Source organism: Syngnathoides biaculeatus, chromosome 13 (assembly GCF_019802595.1).
Source record: "Syngnathoides biaculeatus isolate LvHL_M chromosome 13, ASM1980259v1, whole genome shotgun sequence".
Taxonomy (NCBI): Eukaryota; Metazoa; Chordata; class Actinopteri; order Syngnathiformes; family Syngnathidae; genus Syngnathoides; species Syngnathoides biaculeatus.
Genome location: NC_084652.1, coordinates 7,942,353 through 7,960,525, shown reverse-complemented (window position 1 = coordinate 7,960,525; position 18,173 = coordinate 7,942,353). Strand labels below are relative to the sequence as shown.

Below are 18,173 nucleotides of genomic sequence, written 5' to 3'. Positions count from 1 at the left end.
GTTTTTAAATAATTGTGTTTATTCTGTTTTAGCAACAGGAAAAAAAAAAAATCTAAACTACGTGGCCCTGTGTAAAAATGTAATTTCTTCCAAATTTGAGAACTACTTGTTCATGAAGCTGTTCATGTACATGTTCATGTCACGTATTATTATTTTCAAATATTTTTTTTACAGCAGTAGTGGTGCGGTTATGATGGGTTCAAGTAAGACATTTTTATGAGCAATTTTATTTTGGACTATAAATAGAATTACTGTATATTAAAATGTTTATGAAGTGAGGCAGACAGTGGGGCAGCTGTAAAGCATTGGCCTCACAGTTCTGAGGACCTGGGTTCGATCCCGGTCCCGCCTATGTGGAGTTTGCATGTTCTCCCCGTCCCTGCGTGGGTTTCCTCTGGGCACTCTGGTTTCCTCCCACATCCCAACCACATTAATTGGAAACTCTTAAATTGGTGTGATTGTGAGTGCGGCTGTTTGTCTTGATGTGCCCTGTGATTGGCTGGAACCCTTGTGAGGATAAGCGGCTAAGAAAATGGATGAATGTTTATGAAGAGTCATGTTCGGTGAGTTTAAAAGAGGGAAAGATGGTCGTGCATGACCCTGCTTGGCCCGAATTGAATTACTGCGCCCTTAACTCCATCAGCTGGGACGGTTTACGTAGGCACGCCCGTGTGCCGTGCGTGCGCGCTCCAGTGTTGGACGTGCTCGCGCGCGCTGGCGTCGTGCTCGGTGTGTGCGGGGGAGAGAGAGAGAGAGAGAAGAGAGAGAGAGAGAGAGGAGAGAGAGAGAGAGAGAGAGAGAGTGAGAGAGAGAGAGAGAGAGAGAGAGAGAGATAGAGAGAGATCTCTCTCGAGCTCTCGAGAGAGAGAGACTCGAGATCTCTCTCGCTGCTCTCTCTCTATCTCTCTAGAGGAGAGAGAGAGAGAGAGAGAAGCCTAGCCAAGACTTCCACTTGTCAGTAGTGACCCGTTCCCTCACACACGTCCCCCTCCTCTTTAGGTAAAATGTCAAAGTTGGACCAAGTCCTCGTTCTCGAGCCTCCCTCGGACCTCAAATTTAAAGGTAAGCTCCGCCGCAATGTCCCTGTCGCGTGGCGACTGCGCCGGCGGCGTGCTGCCGGAGCTAAAAAAAAAAAAAAAAAAAAATGTATTTTACAGTCCCTTCAGCAGCTTGTCGTAGTCTGCGAGCTAGCGAGCGTTCAGCGCCATTTTAAGTTAGCCACGGACCTGACCGCACCGGACGGGCCCCGTTCCTGCCTCCTTGCGAGGTCCTTACGCGGGCAAAGCCGGGCCTCGAGGCCACGCTGGCGGCCAAAGGTGGCGGAGATACGCGGGGGGTGGGGGGGGGAGGCTGACGTCGCTGGAAGTGAGCGTGTTAGCAGTGTTAGCATCGTCAAACACCTTTCTTTCTTTGAGGGTTTAATTATTCTATGAATAAATTATTCACTGCATGCAATTGGACATTTAGTAACGGACATTTGGAATCACAAATTTTAATAATTTTCGGACGAAAGTGTAATATTTTGTGTAAGGGAGTCCTGCGTTAGCTTCACCTGGCTAGCCTTCAGTGATGTGTCATTTAATAGTTGGCTTATAGGGAAGCGAGCTCACATGTTAGCTCGTCTTAAACGGCCCATATTTTTAAACTTCTTACAAACAAACCTATTAACACATGTTTTGAGTACAACTGTTGCTTTTAATGTTGCTGGATATGTATTCCCAAATGATGAGCCTGCAGGTGAATTGGTCACCCAGTGCAATCAGTGTGATTTTGTTTTTTAATCGATCAAGAGGAAAATTGTTAAATAATATGTTAAGGACACAATAATAACCTCAATATGAGCGCTATGTCTAGGCCTTGTAGTGCAATCTGTTTTACACGATTGTGGGTAATCATTCATTCGGGAATCAAAACGTAACAGAAAAATGTACTGATATGCCTTTATTTGGGTGGAGTCTCATCTTACGAGTTTAAATAGTTGTGACCGGCCACGCCCATAACAGAAAATATTTAAACCATCTTTCACTATTTGAAGGAATGCAAATGTTCCAGCCTCCCCCATAAAACACGTGTCCAAAAATACAATGCATTTCTCATTAAAATGTAAAATACTGTTATCGTGTAAATAAATAGAATGTAACACCTTTGGCCTTCTGGTGTGTGTGCCTTAGCCACCAGGGTGCGGTATAATCTATCCATCCATCCATTTTCTTAGCCGCTTATCCTCATGAGGGTTTCGGGACTGCTGGAGCCTATCCCAGCTGCCAACGGGCAGGAGGCGGGGTACACCCTGAACTGGTTGCCAGCCAATCGCAGGGCACATGGAGACAAACAGCCGCACTCACAATCACACCGAGGGGCGATCAAGAATGTCCAATTGATGTTTTTGGGATGTGGGAGGAAACCGGAGTGCCCAGAGAAAACCCACGCAGGCACGGGGAGAACATGCAAACTCCACACAGGCGGGTTCAGGATCGTACCCGGGACCTCAGAATTGTGAGGCCAACGCTTTCCAGCTGCCCCACCGTGCCGCCCCAGTATAATCTAGGTATCGGTATATACCTGAAGACATGCAAAACTACAGTAATATTGGTGATTTTTCACAGATGCCAAACAATATATGCCTATCGATATATTTTCTGTACGTGTATTGCTCTGGATCGGATGAAACGAGTAACAAATGTTGGCAAAAGTCAAACATTTATTACTGTAGAGCAGTGGTGTCAAACAAATTTTTTTCGCAGGCCACAATGTCGTTCCGCTTCCCCTCAGATGGCCCTTATGACTGAAAATGAAGAAATCTTTATACGCCTCATCATATTTACACATTAAATTTGTAAACTAGTTTTGAGGTCGGAAATCCAGGGTAATGGGTTTTTCAACTATTTATACTATAGACATGCCGTATCTCAGTGTTATCATTTATAATATGACAGTTTGAAACTCGTGTCCAGATTTGAACAAGAATCACGGAAGTCGGCACACACGATTTACCTTCGCGGGCCACATGAAATCATGTGGCGAGCCGGATCTGGCCCCCGGGCCTTGAGTTTGACACCTGTGCTGCAGAGCATCAAAAACGTTTTGCAGGTTGGAATAAGAGTACTGTAAAATGCCTCCAAAAAGCTACTCTGGTAGTTACAGTCAGTTTCCCCAAACATTGCACAGGTTAAAATAAGGCTACTATTTCTATTACAAAAATATTAGTCAAACTCCTCCATAAAAAAGCAGTGCTCTGTACACTAAGACAACTTTTAATCATCCAAAAGTTACAAAGGTTAAAATAAGACTACTGTGAGTTAAAGTCAATGGTCAAACGAAGGCTATCATAAATGCCATAAAAGTTATAAATCCCCCTAAAGATGTTGTGCTGGTTAAATTAAGACTGCCATAAAATCACACAAATGTTGCGCTGGTGAAAATAAGATAATTCCCACAAAAGTTTCATTTGGATTACTGCAAATCCACCAAACTGTCCCCAACAATTCAAAAACTCAAAATGTAGCATGTAAGAGTCCAAAGCTTGACTAATGCGTTAGAGGTCAAAATGGTTCCAGTCTGCTGGTCACTTTTTTGCGATGACGTTTAAAATGTTCAAGTTGAACGTCCCCAAAATGTAGAGTGTCCCGAGGTTGAACCTCAAATTAATACTTAATGATGAACGATCTGCCACAAAAAAATGGTCCATGTTCCATGGTCATACCGAACGAATCAACCAAATACTGTAGATGTAATTAATCCAAACATTAGGTTATGTGAATAAACCCAGCTAACTGGATTCATGTCACAGTCAATTGAAGAATGAATCAGCTACCAATAGTTATAATATTGAGTAATTCTCGTACACTTTTGCAAGATGTACCAGGGAAATAATGGATTTTCTTTTAATGTGGAAAGGAACATGTCCTCCTCCTCCATCTGGGATTCCTCCAGTGAGATAGAACGGGGCAGCCCTCTTTCTTTCTTTCTTTCTTTTGCGTGTGTATGTTTTTTTTTTTTTTTTTTTCCTTGGACTATTTTTGGACTACGATCGGGCCTGGGGGACCCAAACTTGGCTGGCATGCAACGAGATGAGCCAAGGTGTCAGCTCAGGGTTAGGTAATAGATGGAGGCAATGTGGGTGTACCGGCTGTGTATTTATGGTTTAGTCGTTTCCATGTTACTTTGATTTATGATCGTAGTATATATATTTTTCACGGAGTGTTTTGCGCCGGTCTTTTTCCATTGCATGCTTCCTGGTATGGACTCATTTCCATTCTTTTATATACCGTAATTTCCGGACTTTTTTCCACAGCCTTTCAACCCTGCCGTTTATGCGGTGATGCATCTAATTTGTGCATTTTTTGTAACAGCTGCAAGGCGGCGCTCGAGTGGAAAAGCTAAGAGTGAGACAGACAGAATATATGTGCCGAGGATGTGACTTTTACCGGTCCGGCCCGGTTAGCGCTGCGCTAGCGTGTTACTCCCGTGTCTTAGTGAATTTTACAAGTATGTTTTTTTTTCTTTAAACCGGCCCTGTTCGCGCGGCGCTAGCGTTACCCTGGCGGCGCGAGCATTAAACTCTCTATGTACCGTCTTTCTTTGTAAATATCTCGTGTTTCAATGTGGTCCCTCGTGGGTTTGACACAGCTGCGGCGTATGTATGTACCAAATGGTATTTCCTTTACAAATGTACTGGGTGAGGGTTGTAACCAGGTGCGCTCTGTAGGCTGGGAATTACGGTAATAATCCACAGTCTCCACTTCTACTCCGCAATCTCTGGTTTGTTGCAATTCTCCTCCAGTCTCCAGAAATGCTGCATTCCACACAATCCAAGTGTTAAAGTCTGTCTCCACTTTACCGCAGCTTTACATGCCACAGTCTCCACTTTGTTGTGTTTCCCAGTGTTGTACACATGCCTCTGTGTTTCATTATACATTTGTACTGCAGCATTATATTTCACTGTAACCACTTTGCTGCAGTATTGGACTCCAGCGTTTCCACTTTTCAGCGGCGTTCAAATTCCCCGCTCTCCAGTCCCCTTTCAAACTACAGTTGTCTCTTTACCATGACTAGTATGTCAAAGTACAATAATAGAGAAGCTTGTTTTTATCAATTGTTGTGGTTAGAGCACTGGTTTGGTAAACCAGGGGTTGTGGGTTCGTATCCCACTGGGGCCTCCACTCCCTGAGAAGGGTTGCGTCAGGAAGGGCATCCGGCGTAAAAATTGTGCCAAACATCTATATGCGTTCATCTGAGATGACACGCTGTGGTGACCCCGAAAGGGACAAGCCGAAAGAAACACACAGTTGTTAGTTAGTATGTCTCTTTCTCAGCTATGTCTTCTGTACACAGCAGCATAATGGCAAAAGATATAAAATGGTTTGTTATGCAAGCAGCGTAGGACATTGAAAGGGTTAATCCAGAATGTATTTGTGTATTTGTGATACGAAGCCAAGCTCAAGACATAAAAAAGCCCCATTCTTTTTAAACTTGTAAAATACCAAAAAATGTGTGACGTCTGGACATGATTTAACCATTATTCTTAAAAAAAAATGTTTTTCATATTTTGTGCTAATCTGTTAATTGTTAGCTTTCATGTGCTTGATTTGGACCGGGTGATGCTTATCATCTTGCAATGGACATCGTGCATCAACAAGCTTCTGGAACACAAATTGTCTTCAACAGACAAACATCACTGCTGAGATTGTAGAAGTTGTTGAAGTCCGCAGGAATGTCCTGGTCAGGCACCTGTTTTTTATGGGAATATATATAATATATATGTGTGTATGTGTGTGCGACAACACTGCCACGCTTGTTTTCGGCAACCGGGTCATGCCTGGCGTCTTATAGCTCTTAGGAGCTAGCGGGTGTGAATGTGGTCTTTTGTCAACACTTGGCAAGCTTAATGCACAGCCCTTAATACCTCATGACCTGCCGTGCACTAGTGCAAAATATGTCTACGTCTTGTGTTCATTTCGAGCAAACTACAAATAGAACTAAAAAATTGAAATGCATCAAATCAAAGTCTTGGTTACAGAAGGTCGGTCATGCTACCTCCAGGCTGAGAGTCGCAGGAAGCCAGCTCGATTGGGAACATAAATAGGAAGCAGAAATGAGTATGCTTAAAGGTCCACTGTCATGAAATGCATGATTTTTAGTATGTTATTAATGAAAAAACGGCAGCTGGTATGGAGCCATTCGTTTTTTTTCACCACAAAACATGATTTTGACGTGTATGCCTTTTTGTAACTCCCGCCATGAAAATCCTCCCAAGGGATTTGTTTTCGAGAAGAACCAGGAAGTGACGTACAAGGCAGTAGCGCACTCAAGTGGTCTCGTCTGTTTATACTAGTTTTACCTGCTGGAAGATAGCTCATTGTTCCTTCGTGTTAGCCAAAATGCTGGCTCGTTGTATTGCTGGATATTGCTGGAACACTCGGAAGGATGGATTCACTCTTCATGCTTTTACAAAAGACCCGGATCGTTGTGAAAAATGGATAGCACAGGTGCAAAGGACGAGAACTTCGTGGGTTCCAAATGACATGAAGGTGTGTAAACAGTTACTAAAAAAAAAAAAAAAAAAAAAAAAAACAATAGTTGGAGGGGGGCGTAATCCGTAAATCAGGGGTGCTAAATGTATCGATGTGCAGCAGCCGCTGAAGGACGGCCTCCGCAGGCCTTGTGGATTGTTGCCGGCCTTGTCGACACGGCCTCGGTCGGGGTGGCACGTCCCAGCCGTGGCATCATCGTCGCTCGCGGGCAGCTTTGTTTTTATCACCACCGCAGAGGTGGCTCGAACAGGGAGGCGGTTTGGCCGCGCCGTCGTTGTCGCTCGCGGGTTGCATTTTTATCACCGCCGCGGAGGTGGATCGGATGGGAGGTGGTTTGGCCGCGCCGTTGTCGTCATCGCTTTCGAGCGGTGTTGTTGCTGCTTGCGGCCGCAGGCGCTGTTGTTCATCACCGCCGTGGAGGTGGTTTGGCCGCATGCGGTTTGACCGTGATCCGCATATCATCTAAATATGGCTCGAAACGATAGGGTAATTTATGAAAATTCAGTCATCAAAGTTTTCAAATGAATTAGTTTTGTCACTGAAATAGTAGCGGTAGTAACAAATGAGTCCATATTCATATGAATTCACAAATTTTGTCTGAAGGAATCTTAAATTATAATTTTCAGATTCAAATGAAAACTTATAAATTTCATGCATTTTATTCGGACCCGAGCTGCAGTTCAGCAAAGCCCCGCTGCAACTTCCTTCGTTTACTTCGCCGTATTGCACACACGATTTGGACTGGAGGCTAGAGTTTGCTTTGCATGAGTTGTCAACACAGCCCAAGTCGCTCCGTGGCAGCGAATAGGTTACACTTCGTACACTAATGTCGCTATCACATAGGGAAGACAAGGACTAGTTAACAGAACCACAGAGAAGCCATGCTAACTGCTAAGGTGTTGTCATATTCCAAAACGGTGAAATAAACAACAGGGTGATACAGTGGGTGCACTTGTCACATAGGTTTGGTAACGAAATTTGAACTGCAAAAATTCCAGGTAAAATATTACGTGCCTAGAGAGCAAATAATACACAATAGTGTTGCATAGTCACACAGGACAAGAAACTGGAAATTAATTAGAACAAGGGTTCCCAGGTTAGTGGTAGGGCTGTGACTCTGTTCTTTTGGCGGTGACAGTAGCAAGTTATTTCAGAATCAAATCATTAATCCTTGTACTTTTCTGAAATACTGCGTTTGGACGGCAACCATTTCAGGGTGTACCCCGCCTCCTGCCCGAAGATAGCTGGGATAGGCTTACGGCTCTCTGGGTGACCCTAGTGAGGATAAGCGGCTCAGATAATGGATGTTCTGAAATTAAAAAATAAGTTGTTTAACAAATGAAAAATCAGATGTTTATTTGAAAAAGAACTATTTCAATCCAATTTGATTATTTTAAAAACTATTTACCCAGAAGGAAAGTATGCTACCATATTTTGGTATATTTTACAACCACTTTTCTCTCTTAAAGTTTTTTTTTTTTTTTTTTCTTAAACTTTAACATAGGATACCTTGCCACAGTGTGCCCAAGAGTAGTAGAATGCACGTATGTTTTGCTCCAGGCTCGGTAAAATGTATAAATCTATGCTGACTTTGAACATCTTCTTCCTTTTTCAGCCACCTCTCCTCCGCTATGTGCCGTGATGTGTTGAAAGAATTTTGCACAACTTCTCTCATTCATTCTGCCGTGGTTGCTGTCTTCCACGAAGTTTCATGTAGCTCCTCAGGCACGACCATTGGGAACCTCCTTATGGGGAGATTTTTTTTTTTCGAGGTGGAGGGCTTTAGTGCATTTGTGATCCATGATCAGCTGCAGGGCTTGCTAGCTTGCTCTACAACTGCGCGTGCTCAGCCAGTCAAAATGGCTTCAATGACTAGTTAAAATGGTGGCAGCCATAAATAAAGGTTAAGCATCATAAAAAATAAGTAAGTAGGTGCAGTGTGGCAACGGAGATGTCAATAAAGTACCGTAATTCCCGACCTACCGAGCGCACCTGGTACAAGCCTCACCGAGTACATTTGTAAAGGAAATACCTTTTGGTACATACATACGCCGCAGCTGTGTAAAAGCCGCAAGTGTCCACATTGAAACCCACATTGAAACACGAGATATTTACAAAGAAAGATGGTACACAGACTTAAACGCTAGCGCCGCGCTTAAGCTAGTGCTAATGCGAGCACTGCGCTAATGCTTACAGGGCCGGTTAAATAAAACTTACCGGTAAATATAACTGAGATACGCCAGTAACACAGCAGCAACACGCTAGCATAGTGCTAATGCTAGCTCAGCGCGAACAAGGCCGGTAAAAGTCACTTCCTTGGCACATATTCCTCTGGTCTCGTTCTTACCTTTTCCACTCGAGTGCCCCCTTGTGGCCGTTAGAAAAAAATGCACAAATTAGGTGCATCACCGCATAAACCGCAGAAAAAAAGTCACGCCTTGTAGGCCGGAAATTACGGTAATGTTATTCCTTGATTAGTTGTGAGTTGAATCTAAAAATTCTGATTCAATGTTCTGTTTTTTTGGCTGACTCAAATACTAATTTGAGTCACTGAACACTTTTGCATAACCTTAGTTAAAAGTTAATTTAAATAAATATGTCATATCATTATTCAAGCCGCTTGTCTAGCCTATCCCAGCTAGCATCAGGCGAAAGGCGGCCTACGCCCTGAACTGGTCACCAGTCAGTCGCAGGGCCAATATCGACACCATCACCGAGCGGGAATCGATCCCACGCTGCCCGCACCAAAGCCAGGCGTGTGTACGACTACCCATTAGTGAGTCCTATTTAAATGAATATTTATACGATATATCTATTTACATATTTTGGACACCGGCGTGTTGAAATCTCTCTGATTCAGGCTGCTGGTTTTGTTTTGATTTTTGGCTTTGATCTCCTCATTTTTGGTTTGTGCAAAGAGTTTTCATTTCAGTCCATCACTAAGAATTATTGTAGCTTTTATACTGAATATCAGAATCAGCTATGTTCAAAAAATATTGCATCAGCTATACAAACGGACCAACCAATTGTGCTGCTGGACACTGAACAAAAACAGGAAGTAGGTCAGCTATGCTACTAAATGTTCGAATTTGCTGTACAAAATGCGGTCCTTAGGACAGGCTACGCTAGAATCATCTTTGGTACTGGACACGAGGATCCGCTGAGTAAAAACAAATCCGCTATTCTTCCGGACGTGGGTGTCAGACATGCGACTGGACTTTGAAATCAGCTGTGTTACTGGATTGTTAGTTGTACTTATTTTACCGGGGCATTGGAATTAGCTGTACCGTGAAACATTAGTTCCAGGTAAACTAGCTAATATTAAAATAAGCTTGTAGTCTGTGGGTGGATGTGGTCACTTATCTGAGGGAGGATCAACAATTGGTCATCTTGTGACTAAGTTTGCTTCCTATTAGGGCGGTAACCCTGTCAGTCGCTTTTAGCCGCGATGAGACGTGATATGTTGAAAAACAGCTACATAAACTAAATTCAATCAGGACAGTTAGCCTGCGAGTCAGGAAAATTGCTTTCTCATGACGGGGACTTAGTGTAAAGTCATGCTTGTTACTGGCTAATACACAGTCGGACACTTAGCATCTCTATAGCGCATTGAAAGTTGTTTTTAAGGCTAATCTGCCAATTTTATTTTAGTAATCTAGTATTCGAAACAAATCCAATCAGTGTCACATTGACATATTGAGAGAGGCGTTTGGTACACACAGCAATACATATTATTGTGCCACAAAGTGAGCGTGGGGCATTCTAATATTCAGTCGCATAACTAATTGCAGGGATGAGGATTTTCCGCGGATTCGCGGAATTCTGAGTTTTTTCATCTGAAATTGTCATAGTTGTGAAACGTGTAGATTCGTTGAATAATTTTTTTTTTTTAGGGGGGGTTCGGCTTGACGCGGGGCGAGGCTGTGACATATATTTCATGATCTTTCTCTCTCTCTCTCTCTCTCTCTCTTGTTATATGTATATGTATATATATATATGTATGTATGTGTGTGTGTGTATAAACAAATTGTGTACTTATTTCCGAAGTATAACTTCTAAGTGCACTGGCCCATTTGATATAAATTTCACTCAATTTTTACATCTATATATAAGTTTGGCAAAATTATTTTGGTTGTTTGGACTCATATTTTAAGTTTTTCCAACAATATTATGATTGCCCCGTATTTACACTGTTAGAAGTAACCAGAGGTCACCATTTCACAATGTTTTTCCAAATTGGTCCTTCTCCTCCCTGTAATTGTAACATCTTGCATCTTAGTTTATTCTCATGTTCGACAATTTAACTGATTGTATTGCGCGTAGTTGAATTTGACGTCCCAATAGCGCATCTGATTTTCACGTGCAACAACATCAACCAAATGTCCAACGGTACGGATGATGATAATTTAAAGACGATTGGGATGTCTGGTAGTGTAGCCGACTGATGTTCTGATAGCGTTGGTGAATCTCACGTCCGGTTGCACAGCTGACTTTAAAATGTCTCGATGCGTAGCCGATGCGTCTTTTGGCGTAGTTAATTCATTCTAATGTCCGGCAGCAACGCTAATTCTAATGTCCCAGTCGCATAATCGATTGTTATGAATCAGTCTATTTAATTCAGTAGAATGCTTTTATCTTCATCTTCTCCGCCAGCAGCGCTTTTGACACAAGCCACCTTGCGGTGCCACCACAAGTCTAGCAAGTCTCAATTCAATTATTCCTCCTAATCGCATCCTTCTAATTGAGTTCCGTCCTTTTTGAACTTTTGTTTTTGAACTTCTTGTCCGCTTTTAAAAATGTTCCCAAGTATAAGACGCGCACTCTGATCGCTTTTGAAATGCAATTTATTCAATTTCCCGAGATGCTCATCCTCACAAAGGTCATGGGATTGCCTTAGCCTATCCCAGCTGACTTCGGGCGACAGACGGCAATTGATTTCCTTGTGAAACTATAGACAATTGGTCTGCGCTTGTAAACCCTCCCACTGTCTGTCATCCTATTCTCTGTTCAGGTCCATTTACAGATGTTGTCACCACCAACCTCAAGCTGAAGAACCCGTCGGACAGAAGAGTGTGTTTCAAAGTCAAGACGACTGCGCCGCGCCGGTACTGCGTGCGGCCCAACAGCGGCGTCATCGAAGCGGGAGCCGCCGTCAATATCTCTGGTCAGTGAATCCTGCGCGTTTCCACTAAGTGCCACCGTTTGGTTCCGATTGGTAAACTCGGATACGTGTGTGTGGTTTCACCACTGCCTGTAAATTAAAAAACATGGGTTTAATTATACAATGTTGTATTATGTCAAGTTCATTCGTTCACGCCTTAAGCTGCAAGTGGAATTTCGCATTTAATTTTTTTTAGTTTTTAGTTGTTTGTTTGAGAAGGGATATTTAAATGTTTGCTGATGTGCCCTTGGGAGGAAAAAAAAATTACTTGATTTTAAACCACGGCCTACACAAGGCTTATAACCATGTAAAAGGATATAATGTTGGCATTTAAAAAAAAAAAAAAAAGTTAAATTTGGCAATTTTTACAAAGTATCAGATTGTAATTATACGAATTGGTGGGGGAAAATATGAATCAGGCCGTCCATACTAACGGTAGTAATTGGTTAAGGTCATCGACATTGATTTTTGACATATTTCTTCATTAGTCTGCAATATTTGTTTTAAATTTTTCTTTTAAACTCCACTTTTACTTGAACTTAGTTGTAATATGCCACTAATTTATTTTTAAAGGTGACATATAATAAGTTTTGTTTGCAGTTTCAAACTACTCCCATGGAATTTATGCGGGGACTTTTTTTTGTCAAATATTATAGCATACTTTACAAAATATTTCTTGTCTCCCTAAAAGTAGCTCATTTTTATGGGTGCTTCTGTTTAATATACAGTGGGAAAAAAAAGTTTGCAAATTGTGTTCAAAACGTTTTCCGCTATTAACGTGACCTATAACCTGTAAAATCAGTTGTGGGGAAAAAAATAAAATTCGGACAGCCTAGGGGGCCCTGTTTTATGTAAATTAGCTCCACTGCTAGGTAACAGTCAGGCAGAGGTGGAAAAACGACTTTACTCGTAATGGGTGGGCTTGCACTTCAGAGACCCAACTCAGGGCTAACTTTTGCAGCCACTTTCCCCATCCGAAAGCCCACTTGCAACGGCTTTCAACAAATATTACATGCTTTTATAGCAACTGTTGATAATCCCTACATCATATAAAGTATATTATAGGTTTTGTCATCATTTATTGCACCATCACATCCATGCGACAAAAAATAAATAAAACAGTGAAAACATAAATCTAAATTTAAGAAAATATGTTAAAAAATTCAGACTAAAATAAAATGACTAAATACTAACTAGTGACTTTTGACAAATGACTAGTGAATTTTTAAAAATATGGCAAAATGTTGGCACAAAAACCAACGACTAACATATAAAATGACTAAATAATGACCTTTAGCAAATAACAAGTGAATAAAATACTCAATAATATTTTTATTGATCAGGAAATCTAGCAAGTTATCTTCCTCAGCACAACTCAATAGGAATTAAGAATTGCCAATCGGTGTGTAATTTCAAACACGTGGATTTGTTTACAACACTGACCGGATGCAGCCTTCAACAATATGTCGGCCGGTTTTTCCTTTTGTGTGTCACCGTTTTCATCAGAATATATATTAATGACTAATTGTGTGCACTTATCATTTGTATTTAAAAAAATATAATAACTACGTCGGACTATCTTACCTCAGATTTTCCTTGATTGTGTTTCGATGTTGAACTCTTCTTGACCAAAGTACGAGGCGGCCATTACGCCGTAGAAGAAGCCAGCTCGTTGGCTTGTTCGGTCGAGCTCCGGCGAATCGGAAACTCGGATGTTAAGCTGTTGTCGTCACGTCGTTTCACGCGATGTCGTCTGGGAATTATCAAAATTATCGACTCGGACGTAATAATTTTTTAGTAAATGCAAAATTACGATATTTCTGTGAAAATTCCCACTTTGAGTTAACTCTGTACTTTGCTGTCTCTCCCCCCCCCCCCGCCCCCCTTCAGTTATGCTACAGCCCTTTGATTATGACCCCAACGAGAAGAGCAAACACAAATTCATGGTGCAGACCATCTTCGCACCACCCAGCGTCTCTGACATGGACTCTTTGGTGAGGAACAAGATTGTGAGCGATGGTTGAGCTGCGGCCTTTCCGCCACCAGAGGGCGACAAAATACCAGTCATTTAATCACTAGGCTGGAATCTTAAAAGACAATCAGATAAGCACGTTTGTAAACGTTTTTAGTAGCATATTTAATATGGGCCATACTGGTGTGATGTTCTAATGAATGTTCCATATTTCCTGGAATTGCACGTTAATGTCGCAGGATAGGCTTAGGTAGCGTCACGTGACCCTGGCTGTTTAGCTGCTAGCGGTTGGCAACAGTAACATTCCCCACTTTGCTTTTTCTATTTCTCTTCTGCCGTCAGTGGAAAGACGCGAAACCCGATGACCTTATGGACTCCAAGTTGAGATGTGTCTTCGAGCTGCCTTCCGAAAATGAAAAGATGGTAAGGAAAAGGCGCCAACGCTTAATAATCTCACTTATGAGCCGTCATTTTACACGGTACAGAATTTAAAGTGGAATCTTTAAAGTAAGTGGAAGACCCCAAAAGTGGTACAACGGACAAAAAGGATCGATGTGATATAACCGTAGAGCAGGAAACACCCCACTGCTCCATAGTTACTGCTGTGGCTGTTTGATTTATATATACATTATATCCATCCATTTTGTTAGCCGCTTATCCTCACGAGGGTCGCGGGAGTGCTGGAGCCAATCTTAGCTGCAAACGGGGCAGGAGGCGGGGTTACACCCTGAACTGGTTGCCAGCCAATCGCAGGGCACATAGAGACAAACAGCTGCACTCACAATCACACCGACGGGCAATTTAGTGTGTCCAATTAATGTTGCATGTTTTTGGGATATGGGAGGAAATCGGAGTACCCGGAGGAAAGCCACACAGGCACGGGGAGAACATGCAAACTCCACTCAGGCGGGTCTGAGATTGAACCCGGGACCTCAGAACTTTGAGGCCAACGGTTTCCAGCTGAGCCACCATGCCGCCTATATATTATATTTGTTTGTTTTGCAAGTGTAATACTAAATTTTAAGATTACGGTACTTGGTGTCTTTTCAGAGGTCAAAATGTTTTTTGTGCTCCCCTTCATAATTAAATTTGCCCATCCTTGGTTAATAGAATATTTTGATTTGAGCTTATTCTGCATTATTTTTTTCATAAAGTTGCCCAACCTTTATTTATGTCCCATAATTTTGAATGATGAAAACCCCCAAATCTGAAGAATGTAATGATCAAAATATTTGTCCTCCTGAAGACTTTGTTACCATGTCACCGCAGAATGACGTCGAGCCGAGTAAAACTGCGCCGGTGATGAACTCTGCCAAGGTTGAGCCCCCCTCAGCAGCAGCCACGGCAGCAGCAGCAGCACCCCCCACCCCAGTCATGGCCGCCGCCTCTGCCTCCTCATTGGATGACAGCGAGATGAAGAAGCTGATGGAGAAGTGCAAGCGGCTGCAGGCCGAGATGAGCAAAATGTCAGAGGAGAACCGGCACTTAAAGGTGAGACGTCGGCCACTGTTCAGTAGAACTGGCACATATGGGGGGTGGTCATTGATAATTAGCAACCAATTTGAGTTTTGGGCGGGGCTTAGCACATCTTCACATTTCTGGCGACCCAGAACGTTATTGTATTGTTGCCACAGCGCAAAGGAGAAACAAAAACAAAATTGGAAGTTGGGTTCTGCATTTTAAAGTTAGTAAAATATTGTTTCAAAAAAAAAAAAAAAAATGGTAAATCAGTTTTTTGTGTGTGTGTGTGGGGGGTGGGGGGTTGAGTTGGTTTTAAAGATGGTATCATCTTTATTGTATTGTTGTCACAGCGCAAAGGAGAAAGAAAAAGATCAAAATTCTAAGTCAAGTTCTGCATTGTAAATGTAATAAAATATTGTTTACCCCAAAAAAAAAGTAAATCAGTATTTTCTGGGGGGGGTTGAGTTGGTTTTAAAGACGGAATCATCTTTATTGTATTGTTGTCACGGGGCGGGGCTTAGCACATCTCTTCACATTTCTGGCGACCCAGAACTTTATTATATTGTTGCCACAGCGCAAAGGAGAAACAAAACCAAATTGGAAGTCGGGTTCTGCATTGTAAAATTACTAAAATATTGTTTACCCAAAAAAAAGGTAAATAATTTTTGGGGGGGGGGGGGGTGGATTTGAGTTGGTTTTAAAGACCTTGTCATCTTTATTGTGTTGTTGTCACAGCGCAAAGGAGAAACAAAAAGATCAAAATTGGAAGTCAGGTTCTGCATTGTAAAATTACTAAAATATTGTTTTCCCCCCAAAAAATTGTTAATCTGATTTTTGTGTGTGTGTGGGGGGAATTTGAGTTGATTTGAATTTAAAGACCATGCCATCTGAGCGTCGCTTGTTTCCCCCAGGACGACAGCGCCCGCCTGAGGAAGGTGGCGCGCTCGGACCAGGCGACTCCCAACTCGGCCGCCTCCCTGCCCTCCCTGCTGGTGGTCATCGCGGCCATTTTCATCGGCTTCTTCCTAGGGAAGTTCATCTTGTAGACTCGCGAGTCGGCGGCGGCGGCGTCTCCGTCCCTCCAGCCAAGTGTTTGTGTTGACGTCCCCCATATCACCGCTTGCGTGGGCCTCCGGGCCAACACATGTGTACGACAAAGGCGCCATTTTTTTTTTTTTTTTTTTTTTTTTTTTTAAACCTTTGCACACGGTTAAGCACATGCAGGCGTCCAGAAAGCAGAAAGGTGACGACAAAGCGAGTTTTTTTTTTTTTTTTTTAAAGGTTACAGGTCAAGTGACAAGAAGTTGTCTGTCCAAATGGAAGTAAATCATCACTACCACCCTCTTCTTCTTCTTCTTCTTCTTCTTCTTCTTTGTCTCTTTTTAATCGGCGTGGACTTGATTGTTTTAATGAAAGTCTTCTTAAACAAAGACGAAGAAATTCCATCACCTTCACTGGATCGCTTTCTTTTTCTCTTCTTGGAATGTTCACGTCCAGTTGGGGATTAAGGTACCTCCTCCTCCTCCTCTTCCTTGTACATTTTGTCTATTCTTTACCCACCAATGCAGACTTTATATTATTATTATTATTATTATTGTTAATTATATAAATCTATTCCCTTCTGAGGCAAACATTGACTGAAATGGGTCTCCATTCTTTAATCCTGTCCCATGATATTAAGAAATGAAAATAAAAGTGGGGGAAAAAAACCCCAGTGCTTTCCATACCAGTCTGCTTGTCTTTGGTTTTTAATCATTCATTTGTTCATTCATCTAGCATTCCGCTTATCCTCACTAGGGTAGCGAGATTGCTGGAACCTATCTTGGCTATCCTCGGGGTGAAAGGCGGGGTACTACTTGAACTGGTTGCCGTCCAATCGTAGGCTACATAGAAACAAACAGCCATTCGCACTCACATTCACACCTACGGGCAATTTAGAGTCTTTATGAATGTTTTTGGGATGTAGGAGGAAACCGGAGTCCCCCGGAGAAAACACACGCAGGGGAGAAAATGAATGCTGGAACAGGAAATGTTTTTACAGCACTGTACTATCACCTAGTGGCATGTTTTTTTTCTTTCATTCCAGCCATAAGGAAAAGTATTTTAATCGTATGACAAAAAACAAAACTCTGTGACAAAATCAATCATGTGTGTGAATTCATTTCAAAGCTCAGCTTCATCTAATTTTATGTATTAATTTTAATCTGATATCCTTTGTACCAGGTTTGCAAAATACTTTGGCTAATGAGTTTGTGGCCCGCGAGGGCAAATCATATTAACTTCCATGACTTTTGTTATAATCTGCTCCAAAATTGTAAATCGTCATATCATAAATAACGCTGAGATATTTGATTTATTGATATATGTAGACCACCATTTTCGTGTTACCAAACAAATTAACAATAGTTGATTTCTGATTCCAAAACTAGTTAATAAATTTCATCTGTAAATATGATGAGGGGGTTGAAGTTTTGTTTTCAGTCATAACTCCCCTCTAAGGGACATCGTAATTAGAATGTGGCCTCCGAGAAAAATGAGTATAACACCGCTGCAGTTTTTAATTGCTTTCAGATCAACATCGCACGCCACACACACACGATGATGTAGTACTAAAGATGGCCTGTGCGAGGCAGCAAAGTGCCGCAGTAAATCACGACCACCGGAAGATACTCAGGGAGAAGGAGAATAAGTGGAAGACGCTAACTGTTAGCTCATCAGATGATGGTTGCTAATTGTCATTTTTCTTGTGGTAAGTGACATGCCAGACAGATTTTATAAACATTAAACACAACTAATTGTGCCATTATTTGTGTCCGACAGCAACCTCCTAATCGGCTGGTGCGTTGTTTCACATCACATTTTACGACCAAATTGAAAATTACAATTGTCAGTAATCCCTCATTATAATATTTTAAACATCTGACAGATCATGGAGAAAATGCTCTATATTTTGTTTGATGATCATTATGTGACCTTCCCATAACATATTGGAAAGTCGTGTTCGATAAATCAACTATAATTTAAAAGAAAATCTAATTTAATCTAA

General features: G+C 41.9%; 1 protein-coding gene and 1 long non-coding RNA gene across 2 annotated transcripts in view; both read left to right on the top strand.

The window, feature by feature from the left end:
* Positions 1-918: 918 nt before the first annotated feature.
* vapal (VAMP (vesicle-associated membrane protein)-associated protein A, like) lies at positions 919-16,853 on the top strand. The gene is made up of 6 exons (XM_061840352.1): positions 919-1,062; positions 11,545-11,697; positions 13,585-13,688; positions 14,009-14,089; positions 14,936-15,157; positions 16,039-16,853. The coding sequence occupies exons 1-6, from the start codon at positions 1,005-1,007 to the stop codon at positions 16,171-16,173; spliced, it is 753 nt and encodes a 250-aa protein (XP_061696336.1). The 5' UTR covers positions 919-1,004; the 3' UTR covers positions 16,174-16,853.
* A 925-nt stretch (positions 16,854-17,778) lies between these two features.
* The window catches only part of LOC133511072 (uncharacterized), a 30,606-nt gene continuing 30,211 nt past the window's right edge, over positions 17,779-18,173 (top strand). The window contains exon 1 of the long non-coding RNA XR_009797783.1: positions 17,779-17,876. This is a non-coding gene — a long non-coding RNA (uncharacterized LOC133511072). The remainder of the gene's footprint in view (positions 17,877-18,173) is intronic.